Source organism: Callorhinchus milii, unplaced genomic scaffold (genome assembly GCF_018977255.1).
Source record: "Callorhinchus milii isolate IMCB2004 unplaced genomic scaffold, IMCB_Cmil_1.0 Scaffold2, whole genome shotgun sequence".
NCBI classification, from domain to species: Eukaryota; Metazoa; Chordata; class Chondrichthyes; order Chimaeriformes; family Callorhinchidae; genus Callorhinchus; species Callorhinchus milii.
The window spans coordinates 1873721-1896400 of NW_024704743.1; the positions used below are offsets into that span (position 1 = coordinate 1873721).

A 22680-nucleotide genomic window follows, 5' to 3' on the forward strand; every position below is an offset into this window, starting at 1 on the left:
GTGTTTGGGGAAGAATTGCTTCCACGCACGAATTGATTATACTTAATCAGTTTTTAATTCATGCATTAGCTTTGATTTGGTCGGTCGGTCGGTTGGGGGGGGGGGGGTCTAACACGCACGGAAACTCATCCCCCGTGTTTAAGAGCTGTCCGAACCTGACTGAGAGTTCTACACACGGACCCCGTCTACGCATGGAAATTTCCCCTGTGTCCGGGATGGAATGTGTACTCTCTCTCTCTCTCTCTCTCTCTCCGTTGCTTCCCACACTCCAGAGAGAGTTTCAGCCGCAGGTTGGCGAGAGCCAACGCTTGAGGGGGGGAGTAAACTGCTGGAGTCTTAACCAGCTAAAACCGCATAGCATTGTTTGGCAGTCACTACACTTCACGGTGAATTCTGTGAGGCACTTTCAGATGGTGTGATTAGGAGCTATATCAAAACGCGAGGATTATTATTCGCAGTAATAATAATAATAATAATAATCCTGGCATTTGGTACAGCGCCTTATCACGTCTTCGAGACATCTCAAAGCGCTTCACAGGATACACTGTAAAGTGAATTGACTGTGTGTTTTGCACCGAGGGACCTCCGCACGAACAGCCGTGGGTTGAAGTGACCAATTTATTATTATTTTTTTTTTTGAAGGGTTTATTACCCCCAGAAAAGCCATCCACCAATCGTCTAACAACCGGGTTCCGACCGACTGCCGGTAAACAGTGTGTGTGGAGTAAGGAAACTTGCCCAACGTTTTGGGGAGAAGAGAGAGGTGGAAAAGGGGGAGAGTAGGGGGTGGTGGGGGTGGTGGGGGGGGGGGGGGGAAGGAGGTGACTGTAGACGCAGGCAGAGAGGTATTTTTTTTTTAACTCGATGCATTTTCCGGCATTTGAGGCGAAATAAATGTTTTGAATCCTGGCGTCAAATTGGTTCCAAGTGTGAGAAAGTGTTAGTTCTTCTCAGTGTTTTGACATAAATCTCTTTGCCGCGCTTCCTTAGTTAGCGCTAGCTAATAAATCTTCTTCCTGGATAACAGAGCCGCTACATTTTACGTCTCGGGATAACTCTCGTTAAAGAAAAAAGAATTATGTTCCTGCTCAGGATATTTATTAATATTAATATTTTCAAAGGCGCCGACGTTTGGAGTAGATAAATAAATGAGCATTAAAGGTTGAGGGTACGAGAGGACAGGTGCGTTATGACAACCTGTGTTAATTCAGTCAAACACGCCGGTAGCTTAAGTTGCGAGAGTAATTATAAAGTGATGAATTTAACAGCATAAACGAAGCACACAACAGAAGAGGTTATCGCAAATAATCTTACTGGTTAACAAACCAAATAATAGTAATTTGGTCGCTCAACCCACGGCTGTTTGTGGGGGACGCTGCCGCGTTCCGCCCACAAAACACACAGTCACTACACTTGACAGCAGGTATCCTGCGAAGCGCTTTGAGACGTCTCGAAGACGTGATGCGGCGCTGTGTCGAAAGCCAGGATTATTGTTATTACTGATGGGCGGTTAAACCGAGGTTCTGAATACCTGTTCCGGTAAACGTTAAAAAATAATTATCATCATCCACACAGCACCTTTAACGTGGAGGGATGTCTCAAAGTGCTTCACAGAATTTACTGCGAAGTGCAGTGACTGAGCATTAATGTGTGTAGGTGAATGCGGCAGTAATATCCCACAAAACAAACAGCCAAAATGTTTTTGTGGGCGGAACTCGGCAGCCAACGAAGTACAGCAGCGTCCCCACAAACAGTCGTGGAATTAAGTGACAAAATTATTTATTTACTTATTTAGTCACTTATTTATTTATTTATTGGAAGGGATTGTTACCCGGGAAAAGCGATCTGCCAACCGGGTTCCTACTTGTGTAGGTAAACAGAGATGTGTGGAGTAGGGAATCTTGCCCAACATTTCGTCCTTCCTGCCCGGGAATCGAACCCAGGCCTCTCCCTCGCGGGGCGAGCTGAGCTACAGGACTCCAGTGGGCCAACCTTGTGTCTCTTTTCATTCGCATAGATCCCGTGTAAGTTACTAAGACCTCGAAATGCCTTTTCTCTCTTCGCAGACACCGATCTGCTGTATCGCAACCGCGAGGGACATCTGGTGACACTGAACGTGGAAACCAACGCAACCACCCTCCTGATGGAGAACCAGAGATTTGTAAGTGGTTTCCTGTCAGCAGATATTAACAATAATATTAATAATCCTGGCATTTGACAGAGCGTCTCAAAGCGCTTCATGGGATACGCTGTAAAGTGAATTGACTGTGTGTTTTGTGGGCGAAACGCGGCAGCCGATCGCGCACAGCAGCGTCCCCACAAACAGCCGCGGGTTGAAATAACCAAATTATTTTAAAATTTATTTTTGATGGAATTATTAGAAAAGCGATCCATCAATTGACTAACAACCGGGTTCCTACTGACAGCCGGTAAACAGAGGTGTGTGTGTGTGTGTGTGGAGTGAGGAAACTTGCCCAATGTCTCGCCCTGACCCGCCCGGGAATCGAACCCGGGTCCTCTCGCTCGCGAGGCGAGGGCTCTAACCCCTGAGACACAGGACTCCACAATTGAGCAGTCACTCTTTCTGTGATGGTCACTGTTTGTTGGGGCCTTTTGTAACCAGGGCAGGTTTTAAGTTACCTCCGAATATGTCGATCACAGTGTTAATCCAATCTGTGTGAGTTGCCCGGAGTTGAGTATTCAGACCTGAGTTATTGAAGCAGTGCTGAGATCTTTATTAGATAGGTGTCAATTATTTATAGAAATATGATCAAACTGCCATTATATCAGAGTCAGACAATTACAGTTCAGAAATAGAATTTAATGCTGCATTACAGCAGACACTTAATGTGATGTCTTAATGTCCCCTATTTCGCCCCAGAGGTGCCATCAAAAGCTACTTTGCAAATTAAAAGCTTCATCAATCTACTTCACAGTTCACAACAAGTCTGTTACGGACGGTTTAATATATTCCAATCTGGACTTCCAGAAAGAAATTCACCGCAAGTTTGAATCTCCCGGAGGCCTTTTTTTTCTTTTTCCGGGGGAGGGGGTGCGGAGTAAAGATGGGTCTGTGACGTGAGATAGTAAACCGAGGTCTGGTGGACGTGGAAGGGAAGGGGAGTTTCTGCGATTACCCCCCACACCCCACCCTCCACCCCCCCAGCACGGCACTGAGTTCCAGCGTAGACCTGCACAAGTTTCCAAACAGTTGGTTCGAACGCACAACCTCTTGCCGCGTTTAGAGGAGCGAGAGAGAGAGAGAGAGAGAGAGAGCGAGAGCTCTGCTCACTGAGCCGGGCAGACACGTGCGTTTGAAAAGTGAAGGGCTTTGAATATTCATGAGGAGCCAGGAGCAGATGGAATACACCCGCGGGTGCTCATGGAAATGAGAGCAGGTGATTTGATTCGGGGGAGAGGGGGTGGGGGGGGGGGGTGGAGGCTGCAGGTGAATGTTTACACGGCTCATAGCAACCATCAGAAATGCCAGCGATCAGCTCATGTCCCCCTCCGGGTTTCTGGAGTTTAATAAGAGAGATTAAAACTCCGGATGAACTTGTCAGAACTTGTCATCTGTCGCCAGGAAGATACGGTGTCTGTATCAGATTCTGTCACCTCTGCGATCTGCTAAACCCCCCCCCACCACCAACCCGCCCGCTCCCTCCGCTCAGCGGACTCCGGCCTGCTCCACGTCCCCCGGCTCGCCCGCCCCCACCATCAGCAGGCGGGCCTTCAGCCACTCTGCCCCCCTAACCCTCTGGAACGCCATCCCCTCCCTCGCACCTGTCAAATCCCATCCTCAAGACCTTCCTCTTCAACCACGTCTTCAGTCACCCTCCTAACCCCGACCCTCCCCACCCTCCACCCCCTCCTGATGCCAACCACCAGCTCGAGTGCAGATCCCCGAGTGTCCAGCACCTCGGGACGTACATCCTCCCGACGTGAAAGGCTCTGGGCACTTGTGATTTGTGTTGTTGTTATCGCGGGATGATATAGGAGAGCGAGAGAGAGAGACCGGGAGAGCGAGAGCAACAGCAATATACATTTATAAAGCATATTTTCATGTCAGGCATTGCCCACTGTATTCTGTGGAGTCCCTGTAGCTCAGCGGTTAGAGCACTCGCCTCGCAAGCGAGAGGACCCGGGTTCGATTCTCTGTTGACCGGCAGTCAGTAGGAACCCGGTTGTTAGTCGATTGGAGGATCACTTTTCTGGGGGTAATAATGCCTTCGAAATACATTTTTAAAAATGTAGTCACTTCTTGGGGCAAAAATAAAAAATAATAATAATTTGGTCACTTAATCCCACGGCTGTTTGTGGGGACGCTGCTGTGCGCAGTCGGCTGCCGCGTTTCGACCTGAAAATGTACGGTCAATTCACTTTGCAGCGTGTCCTGTGAAGCGCTTTGAGACGTCTCGCAGACGTGACGAGGCGCTGTGTCAGACGCCGGGATTATTATTACCTTCTGTTCCCCTGCGAGACAGAAAAACGGCAAATCAATACCTTCTGTCTTGAAAGCGTATTGCTGTGAGATCGGTTTACCCCAGGAAAAACTGTAATAAGTTTCCTCACTGAAACCGTTCATCACCTTCTTCCAAAATTGGTTTGAGATTGGAACCACAAAGAGATTATACCCGAGGGGTAAGCGGGGGGACACGGTGCCTTGCGTTTACAGTAGATTTTTGTATGAAATCCATTAAAAAATTATCTTGCAAGTCAATAGGCACAAAAGTCATTACACCAGGTTCTAATTCATTTCGTGGTACGTTGGATTGAAACGCGCCCTCGCCGAAGCTTGGCTGGGTTCGAGTTTGAAAATTTCACCGGCTTCACTGCAGGGGCAGACTGGGAAACGTAATGGGATTTTAATGGGAAGGAACAAAATAACGGAGAGAGGCGGGGGGCTGAACACGAAGGGAAAAAAAAAAGCAGACAGACAGAGAGACAGACAGAGCGAAGCCAGAGAGAAACTATCGATAGGGATTTACAAGGGCCCCGCCAGCATTGCTCCCACCTCGGGATAAATTCAAATGAGAGAGGAATAATAATAGCAATCCTGGCATTTGACACAGCGCCTCATCGCGTCTTCGAGACGTCTCAAAGCGCTTCACACTGTTAAGTGGATCGACTGAGTATTTTTGGGGGCGAAACGCGGCAGCCAATTGCGCACAGCAGCGTCCCCACAAACAGCCGTGGGTTGAGTGACCAAATTATTTTTTATTTATTTGGAAGGGATTATTACACCTGGACAATTGACCCACTAATCAACTAACAACCGGGTTCCTACTGACTGCCGGTAAACAGAGGCGCGTGTGTGTGTGTGTGTGTGTGGAGTGAGGAAACTTGCCCAATGTCTCGCCCTGACCTGCCCGGGAATCGAACCCGGGTCCTCTCGCTCGCGAGGCGAGGGCTCTAACCCCTGAGCTGGCTGTAGGACTCCCCTGTGAAGCGGTAAAGTGACTGTGTTGCTGTGGGCGAGTTGGCTCAATACCCTCAGAATAGGCTTTGGGAAGGTCGGTCAGGATTCATCTCGGAAGCTAATGCTGGTGTGAAATTTCAGGCCACCAGTAGTCCTGGTGATGATTCATTAACTCGAGACCATTTTGCAGCAAATCTCTTTCACTCCCAGTAAATCTCTATCTGCGGCTCAGAGCAGTGTCCTTCACACGCCTGGTTTCAGTGGAACCGAGTTATTAATGATAACATAATAATACCTGCATTCGATACACTATTCACCCTCCAGGTGTCTGTCTGTCTGTCTGTCTGTCTGTCTGTTCAGTCTAATCTTGTAACATTCACAGACTTTCAGCTCTGTCTCACATCAGTGTGTTCTACCTGATTTGTCCTTCGATCTCAGCAAATGCAGTACCGCTTTCGCCATCATCATCCGTTCCCAAACCCTTGGCTCTTACCAACCCGCGCCTCATACTCCCTGGAATTTGGTGAGGCGGGGCGTGGCGTGGAGAGAGTGCACATTCTGTTCGAGACACAACAACAACAACAGCAACAACAACATTGGGTACTGACTTGCTGTACAGTGTTCTCAATGGCAAGCTATGTAGTTTTACCTGGTTAAACTCCATCAGTTACCGCAACCTGCACTCTGGGCTGCCCAAGCCTTGCCAACCTGTGTCACAACCTGTTTGTGGGGACGCTGCTGCTCGCAATCGGCTGCCGCGTTTCGCCCACAAAATACACAGTCAATTCACTTTACAGTGTTATCCTGTGAAGCGCTTTGAGATGTTTCGAAGACGTGATGAGGTGCCGTGTCAAATGCAACGATTATTATTAGTATTATTATAAACATGGGAAGTTAGGTGGGACGCTGGGTACCCTCAAACTGGTTTGAATACCCTTAAGCACGGCGATGGGTGTCCGTGTTTTGTCGGATGAACCCAAAATCTAAATGATTATTTCCCCTGCGCAGGTTGTTGTTGGAACGACGGTGAAACCGATGAAATCTCGAATTCGGAATCCAGAGTGAAATCTGGGCTGGGAGAGAATTGCTTTGACCTTGTTCCCAACGCTCTGTTCACCGATCAATCACCTGCTGTAATGAGGTGTCGTAGAAGAGTTCGGATCCACCTCTGTTCTCCTTCCGAATCTCCAGCTCAGCCATTGTACTGCTCTCTCTTGTAAACATTAACCTTGAATCCTAGACTGGTACAGCGCAGAAACATCTTGTTCGGCCCCTCAACTCCGCCCGACTCATCACCCGCCTGGTCTGATCTCGCTCTCCTGATTCTACTTGCTCTTACAGCCCGGTACAACAGCAGCAACAGCTTGCGTTTATATAATAACAATCCTGGCCTTTGGTACGGCGCCTCATCACGTCTCCCGAGACGTCTCAAAGCGCTTCCCGGGATAACACGGTCAAGTGAATTGACTGCGGGCGAAAACGGCAGCCAATTTGCGCACTCGGCTGCCGCGTTTCGCCCACAAAGTACGCGGTCAATTCAGTTTACGGTACATCCTGGGAAGCGCTTCGAGACGTCTCGGAGACGTGATGAGGCGCTGTGTAAGCTGCGGGGCTCCACAACTCCAAACGTAGTGACGCCGCGTAAGGCTGTTGGGTCACGAAAGGTCAACCGGGGTCCATTTTAACATTTCTGTTGATGAAACTTTTTTTTTAATTTTAATGTGTTTATTTTTAACAGGAATCGTTAAAGGTCAGCAAGTACCAGGTCTCCCCGGACATGAAGTACGTGCTCCTGGCCTACAACGTCGAACAGGTACATGACACGGTTTGCTTTCCTTTGGGGGGGGGGAAAGGAGCGAGTGGGGCCTGTGGGTCAGACGCGGGAGAGAGAAAGCAAAGGGCTCGGGTCCGTCCCATTGGAATCCAAAGCTCGCATCAAGCGCTGACTCGTGTGGTGCCACCTAACAACAACGACAACAACAATATTATTATTATAGTACTATCCCTCGCCTCCTTCAAGACCCATCTCAAGATCCTCCTCTTCGACCGTGCTTTCGATCTCCATTGGCACTGGTCGAAGAGGAAGGTCTTCAGGCACGACTCGAAGATAGGAACGGAGGGGGGGGAGGGGTCGAGGCAGAGGGATTGATCATCTGTGATGGGGGAGTGTGTGTGGTGGTGGGGGCGGGGGTCGCGGGGGGGGGGGGGAGAGAATTTGACACAGAGCCCTCCATGTCCAAGGCTGTCTCCGCAGTGTTTCACAGGATGCCCTCTGTGTCAGTGATGGAGTGTTTGGCGAAGCAAACGCGGCAACCGGTGCGCGTGCGGCAGTTGTCTCACAAACGGCATTGAGATGCACTTCACGTCGTATTTATCCCAAACACCAGATCAATGGGAATTGTTGCCAAATTGTGCAAAATATGCTATTGTCATGAGAACAGCTATTTTGCCTAAGAGCTTCAGATTTGTAAGATGATACTGGAATTCAGATCATAAATAGCGTAGCCCCACAACAGTGAGAATGTATTCTTTATTGAAGAACCTTTGCAGGTTACCAGACAAAGAATTATGTGTAACCCATACAATGCAAGGATTACTATTATATTATTATTAAATCTTTCGCACGACAGATTGCCACTTTGAAACAGGCACCAGGCAACGTTCCCTGTCTCCTCCTGACAGTCTGAATGAAGGGAAGAACCCTTGACTTCGTTCTGTGTGCCGGATAATCATAATAAAAATCATAATAATAATGATTATAATCCTTGCACCTTTATACGGCGCCTTATCACGTCTTTGTGACGTCTCAAGGCGCTTCACAGGATATACTGTAAAGTGTAGTGACTGTGTATTTTGTGGGCGAAACGCGACAGCCGATTGCGCACAGCCGCGTCCCCACAAACAGCCGCGGGTTGAAGTGACCGCATTTTTTTTTTGAGGGAATTATTATACCCGAAAAGCGATCGGCCAATCGACTCACAACCGGGTTCCCTACTTACGAGTGCTTCACAGGGCTCCCTGTAAAGTGTAGTGACTGTGCAGGTTGTAGTCGAACGTGGCAGTCGGTGTCTGTGTGGTTCGGGGGTGAGCGCAGCAGCAATGCTCCAAAAAAAAAACATCCAGGAAGTGAACGCCAATTTTATTATAATAATATTATTACTATTATTATTTATTATTACTGCTTGATTACCCCCTCAGCACTGTATAACAGTGTCACCGAGACTATTGAGATCAAATTGAGCCAGGCTGGTACCGGTTCTCGGGAATGGGACTTAATAATAATAATAATGATAATAATCCTCGCATTTGATATCAAATTTACTCGTAAATGCACGAAAATCTAGTCATCTTAACCTCCCTGCCAACAGGGCAACAGAACCCATCATTTTGAGCTCTCTTCGTACCTATTACCCTCTCTCCTTCCTTCAGCTCAACCGAGGTCCCGTCTGCCTGTTCAGGTGGACGTTAGAAAATCCCACAGTACATTTTGAAGGGAGTTTCTCTCTCTGTCTCTCTCTCTCCGTGACTGTTGGTGGGACATTGTGTCCACTCGCACCTTCAAGACGGAGCTATTTGTTAGGTCGGGGCATTAAAGGGGTGCGGGGCGAGGGCGGGTAATTACAGTTGAGGCACAGATCAGCCGTGGTCTGATAGAACGGCGGAACAGGCTCGAGGGGCTGAATGGCCTCCTCCCGTTTCTATTGCTGCGCGCAAATCGGCTGCCGCCTTCGTTCACGAAACAACGCAGGTCGTTCCAGTTCGCAGGGTAGGCTGCCTCGCTCTTTGGGATGGGCTTTGGAGGCCGAAAGGCGCGATACCTAACGCTCAAGGACGATTGTTCGTGGTACCGGTTCAGCTGTGTGATCAGTGGTAAAATCCTGCTCTGTGCAGCGCAGAGCATCCAAAGCTCCTCGATATCCCGACCGCACAGATCATTCTGCAGTGCCACCTAGCGTAGACACTGACGACACAAGGAGAGAGAGAGAGATTGCCACACGTAAAGTTAGATCCACATTCAGGGGAAATGCGATCACGGATCCAGAGTAAGGCAAAGCCGTCATGAATGGCCCCGAATACAACCGGAGCGACGAGGATGCGTACAGTTCCCTCCGCGCGTGGCGTAATGTTTCAGAGCGCCTCACAGAGGCAGGGTTTGGATGCTGAGCGAGCGAGAAGGTGGGGTGGGAGTGGGGGGACTTAGGGACGCGGTTGAAAAGGCCACACGATGAAGCCACGCCTCAAAGCCCTTTCACCGGGCTACGCTGTAAAGTGAATCGACCGTGTAACCTTGAGGGCGAAATTACCGAGTGGGCTTTGAGACGAACGGTGGAGTTTGTGGCTGGTGTGAGCGGGGAGGGTCTCGCGATCTGAGAAAACCCAGGGAGATTTATCGAAGCGCGAGGCTGTAACGGAACTCCTGGGGTGGCGGGAGGGGTGGGGGATGGGGGGGGGGTGTTGGAGCGTGGCACAGATTAGGTGAGTTGGCTAAATTAGTTTGGCTCACGGGGGGGGGGGGAAAAACCACTTGAACGGCCCATTTCTGCGCTGTTAACATTTCTACGATTCCGGTCAATTTCCTCTCCTTAAGCTAAAGGTCCCTGAGGCCAAATGCAGCAGCTCCGATGGCGGTGTTTGGTGAGGAAAATAATTGACGTCCTTAATAACCCATCCATATGAAAACGATTCCTGTGAAACCTCTCGCTCGTTTCCAGCCATGTTAACGATGTCCTTGGAAACCGCTGACTTACTGCACTTCCCTTCAGCACCTCGAACCCACCCCCCCCACCCTCTGCAATAATAATAATAATAATAATAATAATCCTTACATTTGACGCAGCCCTCATCGCGTCTTCGAGACGTCTCAAAGCGCTTCACGGGATACACTGTCAAGTGAATTGGCCGCATGTATTGTGGGTGAAACGCGGCAGCCGATCGCGCCCGGCGACGTCCCCACAAACAGCCGGGGATTATAAATTAAATTGTGTTCGTAATGTTTTTCAGGTCCACCGCCATTCCTTCACCGCCTATTACATCTTGTGCAAGTTACACTCTTGGTAAGTCACCCTCTTACAACAATGGTAATAAATATAATAAGATATAATCATAAGTGACCCTGTCATTGACACAGACTTCACATTTACCGTTGTTGGGGTGTGGCCAAAAGGGATGGGTCCTGGCGTTAAAATAATCCTCATCGCGTCTTCGAGACGCCTCAAAGCGCTTCACAGGATACACCGTAACGTGAATTGACCGTGTGTTTTGTGGGCGAAACTCGGCAGCCAATTGCGCACAGCGGAGATGTCTCTACGACTTGATCGGGCGCTATACCAAAAGCAGGGATTATTATTATTATTATTATTATTATTATTATTATGAGTTCGGTTTGACGACTGCTAAGCGGGGTTGATGGCAGGTGAATGTTCTGGAGGGATGAGATCGCGGGGGGGGGCTGATTACTTAATCCGAACTAATCTTGTGATCTCGTGGGAGAGCAGACGTCCAACCGCCCAAAAAACATTGAACTTCTGCCCCTGATGGTGACGTGTGAACATTGCTCCAAAAAACTAACTCGAACTGGAAGTAATAATAATAAAATAATAATTAAAGTAATAATAATAATAATATAATAATAGTAATCCTCGCATTTGACACAGCGCCTTATCACGTCTTCGAGACGTCTCAGAGCGCTTCACGGGATTACCGTAAAGTGTAGTGACTGTGTGTTTTGTGGAGGGTCAGGCTCCGCCACTGTCAAAGGACGTTACCCCGTGTGAAAAGGGGTATGGGGGGGGGGGGGGTTGGGTTGGGCGGGGAGCCCAATAAATCCAAGTTATTGTTGTTATTGTTGGGGTAATAATTCCTTACAAAAAAAGTAACATTAATAAAAATCGGTCACTTCAATCCACGGCTGTTTGTGGGGGACGCTGCTGTGCGCAATTGGCTGCCGCGTTTCCCCCACAAAATACACAGTCACTACACTTTACAGTGTGTCCTGTGGAGCCCTGGGAAGACGTGATAAGGAGCTCTACCAACTCCAAGGATTATTATTATTATTTTATTAATATTAAATGCCGAGGCTGCCATTGGGGACAGTCCTTACCATCTCGTCTAGTGAGACAGCAGCCGCCCGAGGAGCTGTAAACACGTTGGGAAACGCAGCTACGCAGCAGATGGTGTGATGTTTCTCCTCCCGCCCTCTGAACTCGCCGACAGAGCCCATCAATCCCGGCTGAGGCTACAGAAGCCCTCGTGAGAGTGTCTCCTGCCCCCCCACACTGACCTCTGTGACTGTCACTGTGCTGACTGGCCTCGTTGCCCTCGCCACCTCCTGCCACACACCATCGCCCGTATTTAATCTCCTAATAATAATAATCCTCGCGTTTGATACAGTGCCTTATCGCCTTTGCGCCCACAAATGTACGGTCAATGCACTTTACAGTCTGTTCTGTGAAGCGCTTTGAGACGTCGAGAAGACGTGAAAAGCGCTATATCAAATGCAAGGATTATTATTATTATTATTATCACGTCTTCGAGACGTCTCAAAGCGCTTCACAGGATACGCTGTAAAGTGAATTGGCTGTGTATTTTGTGGGCGAAACGGGGCAGCCGATCGCGCACAGCAACGTCCCCCACAAACAGCCGTGGGTTGAAGCGACCAAATTATTATTACTATTTAATTTGAAAGGATTATTATCCCCGGGAAAGCGATCCGCCAACCGACTAACAACTGACTGTCGGTAAAACAGAGCCGTGTGTGTGTGTGTGTGTGTGTGGAGTGAGGAAACTTGCCCGATGTCTCGCCCTGACCTGCCCGGGAATCGAACCCGGGTCCTCTCGCTCGCGAGGCGAGGGCTCTAACCCCTGAGCTCCAGGGACTCCACGAGTTGTAGGCGAGAGTGATAGGCAGCTCCTGACTTTCTCTGCCTTCTTTTCTCTTTTATAGCCGGGAGCATCGAACCCTAAATCCACCCGAAGTTCGGAATGTGCAGTTGCAGTACGCAGGTTGGGGCGTCAAAGGCCAACAGCTGGTGAGGCATTCCTTTCATTTCCTTCCCCCCCCCCCCCCCCCCCCCACCCCCACCACCTCCAAAAAAAATACCATCTCGCACATTTAATCCTCAAGGACAGAGCTGAAATCTCTGTAAAACTTACCTCTACCACAATGATAGATAGCATTCTACGTCACTTTTCATCAAAGACCCCGTCAAAAAATACACACCCAGTTTGTGGGGGTTTGAAAGTGGACTTGGAATTAAAATTCCTATTTGGATAATAATAATAATAATAATAATAATAATCCCTTGCATTTGCAACACACATCTACAAATGCTCAGTCACTACACTTGGAAGCCATCTTCAGGCAAGGCTTAGAGACACCCGCGAGCGAGTTCGTGGGGGGGGAGAGCTTTGGGGTAAATGCTAGAACTTAACCAACTAAAACCACACCGTTTGCCATGGAGAGCGTCAGTCTGGGAAGCTTCCTGTCGCTTGTCTGGTCAGGACAGCAAGCGAGAGATTAAATGGAGCTGGGGCTGGGACTGCGGGATGGAGAGCCAGAGGGTGGCGGTGGAGCTGCTGGTGGTGGTGGTGGGGCGGGCGAGGCTGGGCACGTGGAGCAGGCCGGAGCTCGCTTCACAACCACAACTGTAACTAACCGATTGACTTATTTCTGATCGGGCAGATTTACATCTTCGAGAACAACATTTACTACCAACTGAACGTGGACAGTCGTGCTATCCGACTCGTGGCCAGTGGGAAGGAAGGGGTCATTTTTAATGGCCTGAGTGACTGGCTGTATGAAGGTAAGACATATGGCTTGACAATCCAGCAACAATAATGCTGGCTTAATAATGATAATAATAACGGTAATAATAATGATGATAATAATCCTTGCATTTGATATTGTAAACTGGATTTGACTGTAGAGTGTAGTGACTGTGTCTCCTGCTGTTCCATCCTCCCATCACAGCGTCAAGCTGTTTTTTTTTAACTGAGTCCAGCATCATCGTGTCCTTAATCACCTTTCCTGGCAACCTGTTCCAGTCATTAATTACCCTCTGGGTAAAGGTATCTCTACTGAAATTGTGCTTTGCGAGTCATAAACCTGCGCCCTCTTGTTCCCCTACACGTGTTCTTCTGGGTACGTCTCGAAAAAGCATTATCGCGTGTTTCCTTTTCGTTCAATCTCATTTAAGATGTTACACAACCTCTACGAGATCCCCTCTGAGACATCAACTCTCAGCGCTAAAGAGCTCGAGCTTGTCTAATTCATGCTCGAGAGAGAGGTAGAGAGAGAGCGAGCGAGAGAGAGCGAGAGAGAGAGAAAAAGAGTTATTAGAGAGCAGGGAAGAGAGGTAGTTTTTGGAAAGATTGGTATTCCAGTTGGGCAACCAGTGGATTGAAACCTCCCGAGTGTATTGGACTAGGAACTGCTGATCCGATGTAATGCAAACTCAAAACATTTCACTTCAAACTGAACAGCTCGGTTGCTTTGCCTCAAGTGCTTGTGTTGACGTTACAATAATAATTATAATAATCTCTGCATTGGATGTAGTGCCTAATCAAATCGTTGAGACAGCTCAAACAGCTCACAGGGTACATTGTACAGTGTAATGATTATATTTTGTAGTCAAACCCGGCAGCCAATTTGCGCCATCAACAGCCAGAGAGTGAGCGACCAATTTGATTTTGGGCTGATGTCGACCAGGGACACCTTCTGTGTTTTGAATCTTCGATAATAATAATAATGATACTAACAACATTAATAATAATCCTCGCATTTGATGCAGCGCCTTTATCAGGTCTTCCAGACGCCTCAAAGCGCTTCACACGATACGCTGTAAAGTGAATCGAATGTGTATTTGGGGGAAAAATGCGGCAGCCAATTGCGCACAACAGCGTCCCCACAAACAGTCGCGGATGAAGTGAACAGTTTTTTTTTCGAGGGATTATTAGCCTCCGGAAATGTGATCCGCCAATCCACTGACGACCGGGTTCCACCGAGGTAAACAGAGCCGCGCGTGTGTGTGTGTGTGTGTGTGGAGTGAGGAAACTTGCCCAATGTCTCGCCCTGACCTGCCCGGGAATCGAACCCGGGTCCTCTCGCTCGCGAGGCGAGGGCTCTAACCCCTGAGCTACAGAGACTCCACTTTACAATATATCCTGTGAAGCGCTTCGAGACGATTCGACAAGGTGATGAGGCGCTGTATCAAACGCGAGCATTATTAATATTATTCCCTCCCTGCCATCCCCAGGTTCAAATCCTGTCGTGAGAAACAGGAGGGAGGAGTGATAGTCTTGGCCCACTGACCTGCAGTAATGTAGAGGCAAACGCTTTAAATCAAACTGAATGCTTGTACAGCTGTAACCCTGCCTCGTCCGTTCAAGCAGAAGGCTATTGAAATGGAGCGGAATGCAACTTGCAAGGTTACATCGATTGCGATCCTTGAACGGAGCAGAAATATATAACCTAACCCACATTTCTTTTGTCTGGGATCGCCCTGCCTCTCCGATCGATGCGTATTTAAACTAGAACCGCTGTGTCTCCGTGACAAAGAGAGTTCCCCACAGATAGGTTCAGGTTCCAAAGGCCAAATTACGTAATTTATTATAATAATAATAATAATAATGATAATCCTGGTATTTGACACGGCGCCTGATCACGTCTTCGAGACTTCTCTCAAAGCGCTTCACAGGATACACCGTAAAGTGAATTGACTGTGTATTTTGTGGGCGAAACTCGGCAGCCGATTATAATAATAATAATAATAATAATCCTTGCATTTGATATAGCGCTTTTCACGTCAGGAGGACGTCCCAAAGCGCTTCACAGAACACACTGTAAAGTGAATTGACTGTATATTTGTGGGCGAACGCGGCAGCCAATTGCGCACAGCAATGTCCCACAAACAGTCGTAGATTGAAAATGACCAATTTAATTATTGTTTTTGGTTTTTTGGAGGGATTATTATTAGGCTCTGTGTGGAGTAAGGAAACTTGCCCAAGGTTTCGCCCCGCCCTGATTGCACACAGCAGCGTCCCCCACAAACAGCCGCGGGTTGAGTGATTGATTCATTATTATTAATTGGAGTAAACTACAGGACTCCATCGGCTGAGTCCCCAACTCCGCTTGAGAGTCGGATTGTCCACCCTGGAGTGGCCAGTCCGAATTAGTGCAGAAAACTCTCTTTATTGTACATATCGCTGCTTTGTTGAGCCATCCACGGCTGTTGGTGGGGGGGACGCTGCTGTGTGCAGTTGGCTGCCACGTTTCGCCCACAAAATACACAGTCACTACACTTTGCAGTGTATCCTGCGAAGCGCTTTGAGGCGTCTCGAAGTTGTGATAAGGCGCTGAATCCAATGCCAGGATTATTATTATTATTATTATTAATAATAATATTATTATCATTGCCTCTGGTGATCTGGGAGATTGGGTTTCAGACAGAGTGCCGTTGCTAATTCAGAAACGAGCAGTGATGTGACCGCAGGCGTATATATCAAGTCTGAGCGGAGGAACAGCGGGGGAGATATGGATCTAAATGAGTGCGTTTGAGAATCTGTGGACTGCAGCTTCTCTGTGTCATTCTGATTTATGTCAAACCATCCACTGGTGAGCTGCCACCCTCCCGGGTGGAAAGTGCCCGGGGCATGGCGAAAGGTTGGGCAAGTTTTCTTGCTCCACACACACACGCCTGTGTGACGGTCACTTCAACCCACGGCTGTTTGTGCGGGACGCTGCTGTGCGCAATTGGCTGCCGCGTTTCGCCCACAGAACACACAGTCACTTCACTTTACGGTGTATCCCGTGAAGCGCTTTGAGACGTCCCGAAGGCGTGATGAGGCGCTGTGTCAAATGCCAGGATTGTTATTATTCTTGTGATGATGATTATTATTATTTGTGGGACGTTGCTGTGCGTAATTTGGTCTCCACGAAAAAAACACACTCAGTCACTACACTTGGCAGTAAATGACAATAATAATAATAATAATAATAATAATAATAATAATAATAATAATAATAATAATAATAATAATAATCTTCGCATTTGATTTAGGGACGCGAGGGGAGTCCTCAATCAAACGCGAGAATCATTACAGTCGTTATTATTATCCTTATTATTTTTTGTTATTTAACACAAAATAGTCTGAAGGTTCAGGGATTAAGTCCCAATGCCCTGTGGCCGCCTTTCCCAGTTATCTATTGTCTGATGTGCGAGCAGTTGCGTCTAAGCATTAGCTATGCTATTTGCATTGCTTCATCCTAATGCGCTTGTACGGTCTTTATGTTCCGTAATGATAAAAATCTCGGCAACAGCAGTTAGCAGCTGTTGTACATAATCAGTTGTTCCACGTCAGCGGCTGCTGCCTTTCCCCGCGGCAGCGTCCTTGACAGAGGTTTGACTTTGTCTTAAAATCGGAAAAAAAAGAAACGCACGCATCACTCGGGGGGTGGGGGGTGGGGGGGGAGAAGCCGACTGGGTTTGATATTCAGTTCCTGTCACCGCTCACATCCGAGCGGAATCTTTGGGCTCAGCCAAACGACCTGGAGCCGGATAAACACACTAACTCCTCTTCGTCTGGACAAAGACTTTGCTGAGATCAACCTCTTCAACCGTGCCTCCCCCCCCCCCCCCCCCCACCCCACTCTCCCTCTCTCTCTCTCTCTCTCTCTCTCTCCCTCGCTCTGTGCCCAACCTCGCCAACCTCGCGCAGCACTTGGAGACTGTATCCTGCACGAATATAATAGCAATGATAATAATCCTGGCATTGGCTGCACGTCTGCGAGACGTCTCAAAGCGCTTCGCAGGATAGGCTGTAAAGCGAATTGACCGTGTGTTTTGCGGGCGAAACACAGCAGCCGATCGCGCACGGCAGCGTCCCCACAAACGGCCGCGGGTTGAAGTGATCGAATTATTATTATTATTTTTTTGAAGGGATTATTACCCCCGGAAAAGCCATCCACCAATCGACTAACAACCGGGTTCCTACTGACTGCCGGTAAACAGAGGCGCGTGTGTGTGGAGTGAGGAAACTTGCCCAACATCTCGCCCTGACCTGCCCGGGAATCGAACCCGGGTCCTCTCGCCCGCGAGGCGAGTGCTCTAACCCCTGAGCTCCAGGACTCTTGAACTGCTCCTAATTGGACGCCTTTCTTCCAAGGCCTGAAATTCCACCAATTTTCAGATTATGCCCGAAAATAATAGTAAAAAAAACCCCAATAATCCTTGCGTTTGACATAGTGCCTCATCACGTCGTTCACAGGATACACTCCAGCGTAGTGACTGTGTATTCTGTGGGCAAAACGCAGCAGGGATTTCTGCGCTTCTGTTTTTATTGATGTATAAATTCAACGTCTTTAGTTAGTTTCTTTATCTAATTTCTTTCCCCTCTGGTTTAAGCCTCCCTGAGGCTGCTCTGACTTCTCCCGCTGGGGGAGAGGTTCCAGGGGGCAATGTTTGCCCGAGTCCTGTAGCTCAGTGGTTAGAGCAAACGAGAGGACCCGGGTTCGATTCCCGGGCCGGTCAGAGGGAAACCTTGGGCAAGTTTCCTTACTCCCCACACACACCCACATCCACACCCACACACACACACCCACACCCACACACACACACCCACACCCACACACACACACACACACCCACACCCACACCCACACCACACCCCCACACACCCACACACACACCCACACACACACAACCACACACACACACCCACACCCACACCCACACACACACACACACCCACACCCACACACACACACACACACACGCCCACACCCACACACACCCACACACGCGCCTCTGTTTACCGGCAGTCAGTAAAAAGACGTGATGAGGCGCTGTGTCAAATGCCGGGAGTATTTTTTTATTATTATTCCCGCATGAAAGACATTTTATCAAATGAGAGGATTATTATTATTCGTTGTGGCCATTACCACAGCTCACTTCCCCCTCCTCCTCCTCCTCCTCCTCCTCCTCCTCCTCATCATCGCTTATTGTAATTCCAGGCATCCCCCAAACCCACTTCCCTCCCCCCGCCCTCCACCCCCTTCCCCCCCCCCACCCCCCACACCTCCGCCAGCCTTGATCTGACATCTCCTCTCGTAATGACAAATTACCCCCCACTCTTTACGCTGGAGACAGCCTGTCACTGGAGGGCAGTAACAGCATTGGGGTAATGCTGGCATCAGCGCAGCTAAAAACGCGCCGGGAATCTAATCCGCAGAGAATCTGCCTCATCCCTTAATGTATCTTGCACTCATCTCCGCGGAGATTTATTCAATTACTGCAGTGGGAAATTGCTGCTGATAATATTTACCTTCGAAGCCCACCCGCCAGAGAATCAGCCAACCGGCCTCACACAAATTGTTGAGCTTCACGGATGTTCAGGAGACTGGATTAGGCTTCTCCGATCAACTGCCGTGCGCAATTGGCTGCCGCGTTTCGTCCAAGAAATTCACTCCATAGCGAATCCTGTGAAACGCTTTGAGACGTCTTGAAGCTGTGATTAAGGCGCTGTGTGTCAAATGCAAGGATTATTATTATTATTATTGAATCCAGATCAATGTGTTAAGGTGCCCCCCCCCCCCCCCAAGACTTTGCGGAATCCCGTAGCGTAGTGGTTAGAGCAAGCGAGAGGACCGTGGGTTCGATTCCCAGCGGGGCAAAACCTTAGGCAAGTTTCCCTAACTCCACACGCCTGTGTTTACCGGCAATAAGTAGTAACCCGGTTGTTGGTCGAGGGGGCAATAATACCTCCCTCAATCCACGACTGTGTGTGTGGGGACGCTGCTGTGCGCAATTGGCTGCCACATTTCACCCACAAAACACGCGGTCACTCCACTTTACAGTGCATCCTGTGAAGCGCTTTGCGACGTCTCGAAGACGTGATCAGGGGCTGTGTGAAAAGCAGGGATCAGGCATTATAAGCGCTTGATGGAACGCAAGGATTATTATTTTGTTATTAAGGCAACGGTGCTTAGATTAAGATGAAGAGGATTTAAAGCCCCCATCTCCCCCACCCCCCCCACCCCCAGCGCTCCTGATCACAGACAGCCATTCATCACAGAATTATCTCTGAGCTGCTTTGGCTGGAATCCGGACATCAAGCAGATTAAACAAACCTCCCAGATGCTCCTCTGGACCCTTGTCCAGCTTGTCTATGGAGACGCTCTCCCTGACCTCTATTTCCGTCGGGATATTCCATCGGATTCACAAGACTCTTGAAGAGTAACTGCAAAGGTGGACAAGGCTTCAAACCAGGCAAATGGAGATCTAGGAGTTGTGTCAAGAGTAGGAGCATTTTTCCTAAAAAGGATTTATTCCCCCGGAAAAGCGATCCGCCAATCGGCTAACAACCGGGTTCCTACTGACTGCCGGTAAACAGAGGCGCGTGTGTGTGTGTGTGTGTGTGTGTGGAGTGAGGAAACTTGCCCAATGTCTCGCCCTGACCTGCCCGGGAATCGAACCCGGGTCCTCTCGCTCGGAGGCGAGGGCTCTAACCCCTGAGCTCCAGGACCCCACCTCTTTGCACACGCGGTTCACATCTAACTTCACCCCGTCGCTTTGTAAAAGGCAAATCTTTGCCTGGCGGCCTGGCCCGTGGAGGAAGATTCATTACCGCACAGCGCTGCAAAACTCTAATCCTCTTTAAAGAATAATCCGCAATTTAATCTTCAGTGTGTGCGAGTCGCCTTCGCGAGTACATTTGACTTAATCCTAAATGTTGGGTTGAGTTTTCAAGCGCGGGTTTTTTTGTGCATTAACGTGTGGATTTGCTGGGTCCGAGCGCATTGCTTTGTCTCTGTTTTCACGCCCATCCATTCGTTCTTTAAAATATACTGTGTACGATTTCACAAGCCTCTTTTTTCATTGCAAGGTGAAACTGTAGCCTTCTCGAGTAGAATTTGCAGGTTAATTTCCTGTGACAATAATAGTGCAACGGTGATGGGATTTGGCAGTGCCTAATAACAGGGGATGATGTTTTTATGATTGCTGAATTTTGTCGAAAGACACTGCGATTCAAAACCATGCAAAGGCTTCCACCTACTGTCGGCAAACCAGGGTGCACAGAGCTTGGGGGAAGCGAAAATACTACAGTCATCACAATCCTTGCATTGGATAACAACCCGGTTGTTAGTCGATTGGCGGATCGCTTTTCCAGGGGGGGATATAATCCCTTCAAATTATTTTAATAAAATAATAATAAATTGGTCGCTCAACCCACGGCTGTTTGTGGGGACGCTGCTGGGCGCAATTGGCTGCTGCGTTTCGCCCACAAAATGCCCGGTCATTGCACTTTACAGCGTGTCCTGTGAAGCGCTTTGAGACGCCTCGAAGACGCGATAAGGCGCTGTGTCAAGTGCCAGGATTATGATTGTCATCATTATTATTATTCATTAATAAAACCTGTTTATCTTCTGCAGAGGAGCTTCTGAGAACCAACATCGCTCACTGGTGGGCCCCGGATGGAGCCCGATTGGCTTACGCCACCATTAATGACTCCAAAGTCCCCAACATGGAGATCCCTATGTACCTGGGCTCCCTCTATCCCACCGGCAAAGTCTACCCTTACCCTAAGGTAACGTGCGTGTGGGCTGACCGCGACTCCACCAGTTTTCCTTCAGCCATTCATTTGCACCGGAATAACACGTAGGGAGTCCTGTAGCTCAGTGGTTAGAGCACTCGCCTCGCAAGCGAGAGAGAGAGAGAGAGAGAGAGGACCTGGGTTTGATTCCCGGGCAGTCAGCAGGAACCCGGTTGATAATCAATTGGTGGATCACTTCCCATGTGTGTTTCCGTGTGTGTACAGCCTGTGTGTGTGCATGTCTTTGTGTGTCTGTGTGTTCCTATGTTCTGACGTGAAAAGCGTTGTATAAATGTAATTTGTTGTTGTTGTTGTTCTGCTTACATAATGCAGGATTTTCTGTTGGTACATAAGAGATGTTTATAAGAGACTTGAAGGGTGTGGGGGTACGACAGGGCAGTGAGATTGAATGGAATAGGTTGCTTTGAGAACCGGGGTCGGGCTCGATGTGGGCTGAAGGACGTGGTTTAGCGCTGTGAGTTTCTCTGATGCTAATGACCTGCCCTGTCACTCACCTCGTCTGTTCGTGCCGCAGGCTGGAATGGAGAACCCAACCATTTCCCTGTACATCGTTAATGTCAACGGTCCACCTCACACTGTGGAAATGTCAAGACCAGATGATGTAAGAATGAGGTGAGTCTGTAACCAATATTATAATCATGACAATGATTATCATTGATTCCCCTGATAAGAGGAATATTCCTCCATGAGGGAGAGGGCTATTATAATAATAATCATCATCATCATTGCATTTGATACAGGGCTATTGGAAAAGAGCGGAGGAGTGGGGTTGATCGGGGCTATGGGGAGAGAGCGGGGGAGTGGGGTTGATCAGGGCTATGGGGAGGGGGAGAGAGCGGGGGAGTGGGGTTGATCAGGGCTATGGGGAGAGAGCGGGGGAGTGGGGTTGATCAGGGCTATGGGGAGAGAGCGGGGAGTGGGGTTGATCAGGGCTATGGGGAGAGCGCGGGGGAGTGGGGTTGATCAGGGCTATGGGGAGAGAGCGGGGGGAGTGGGGTTGAATTGGAAGTTCTTTTCAAAGAGCAGCACAGACACAATGGGCTGAATGGCCTCCTTCTGCGCCGTGTAAATGTACGAATCTACAGTGTTAAAATTGACAGCGAGCGGGTCAGCAGGTTAGCAACGGGTGAAGATGTTCTTCTGGCGATGTTCTTCATCAATGTCTTGACTCAGAACATTTCCCTGTTTCCAGGGAGTTCTACATCACCATGGTCAAGTGGGCGACAAGCACAAAACTGGCAGTGAATTGGCTCAATAGACCTCAGAACATCTCCATCCTGACCTTGTGCGAAGCCACCACCGGTGTCTGCACTAAGGTACCGTCTTACCCACCCATCCTCTTTGTCCCTTGAACCCTCCGCCGTGCCTTCAGCCACTACATGACGCCCCGAAACTCTGGAACTCTCTCCCTCGATCCCTCCGCCTCGCCCCGCCCCTCTTTAAATCCCACCTTAAGACCCAACCTCTTCGACCGCGACTACATCTACACCTCCTACTCCCCCTTCTCCCTGGCCTGGCTCAGTGTCAAACCCAGCCACCGTGCAACGCTCTGAGACACTGTACCACATACAGCGAGGGCTGTATATCAGAGCAAGTTGTGGTCAATATTATTGTGGTCAGCTGTGTATCTGACACACACACCCACGCACCAA

General features: G+C 48.9%; 1 protein-coding gene across 3 annotated transcripts in view; it reads left to right on the forward strand.

Moving 5' to 3' along the window:
* LOC103189623 (dipeptidyl aminopeptidase-like protein 6) overlaps window positions 1–22680 on the forward strand; it is a 200011-nt gene that overhangs the window by 163017 nt on the left and 14314 nt on the right. For all 3 annotated transcript variants that reach the window (XM_042332321.1, XM_042332320.1, XM_042332322.1), the window contains exons 4-11: window positions 2067–2161; window positions 7158–7232; window positions 10421–10473; window positions 12363–12447; window positions 13101–13221; window positions 20847–21001; window positions 21543–21640; window positions 22221–22344. In XM_042332321.1, the coding sequence (XP_042188255.1) occupies window positions 2067–2161; window positions 7158–7232; window positions 10421–10473; window positions 12363–12447; window positions 13101–13221; window positions 20847–21001; window positions 21543–21640; window positions 22221–22344 (806 nt within the window). The remainder of the gene's footprint in view (window positions 1–2066; window positions 2162–7157; window positions 7233–10420; window positions 10474–12362; window positions 12448–13100; window positions 13222–20846; window positions 21002–21542; window positions 21641–22220; window positions 22345–22680) is intronic.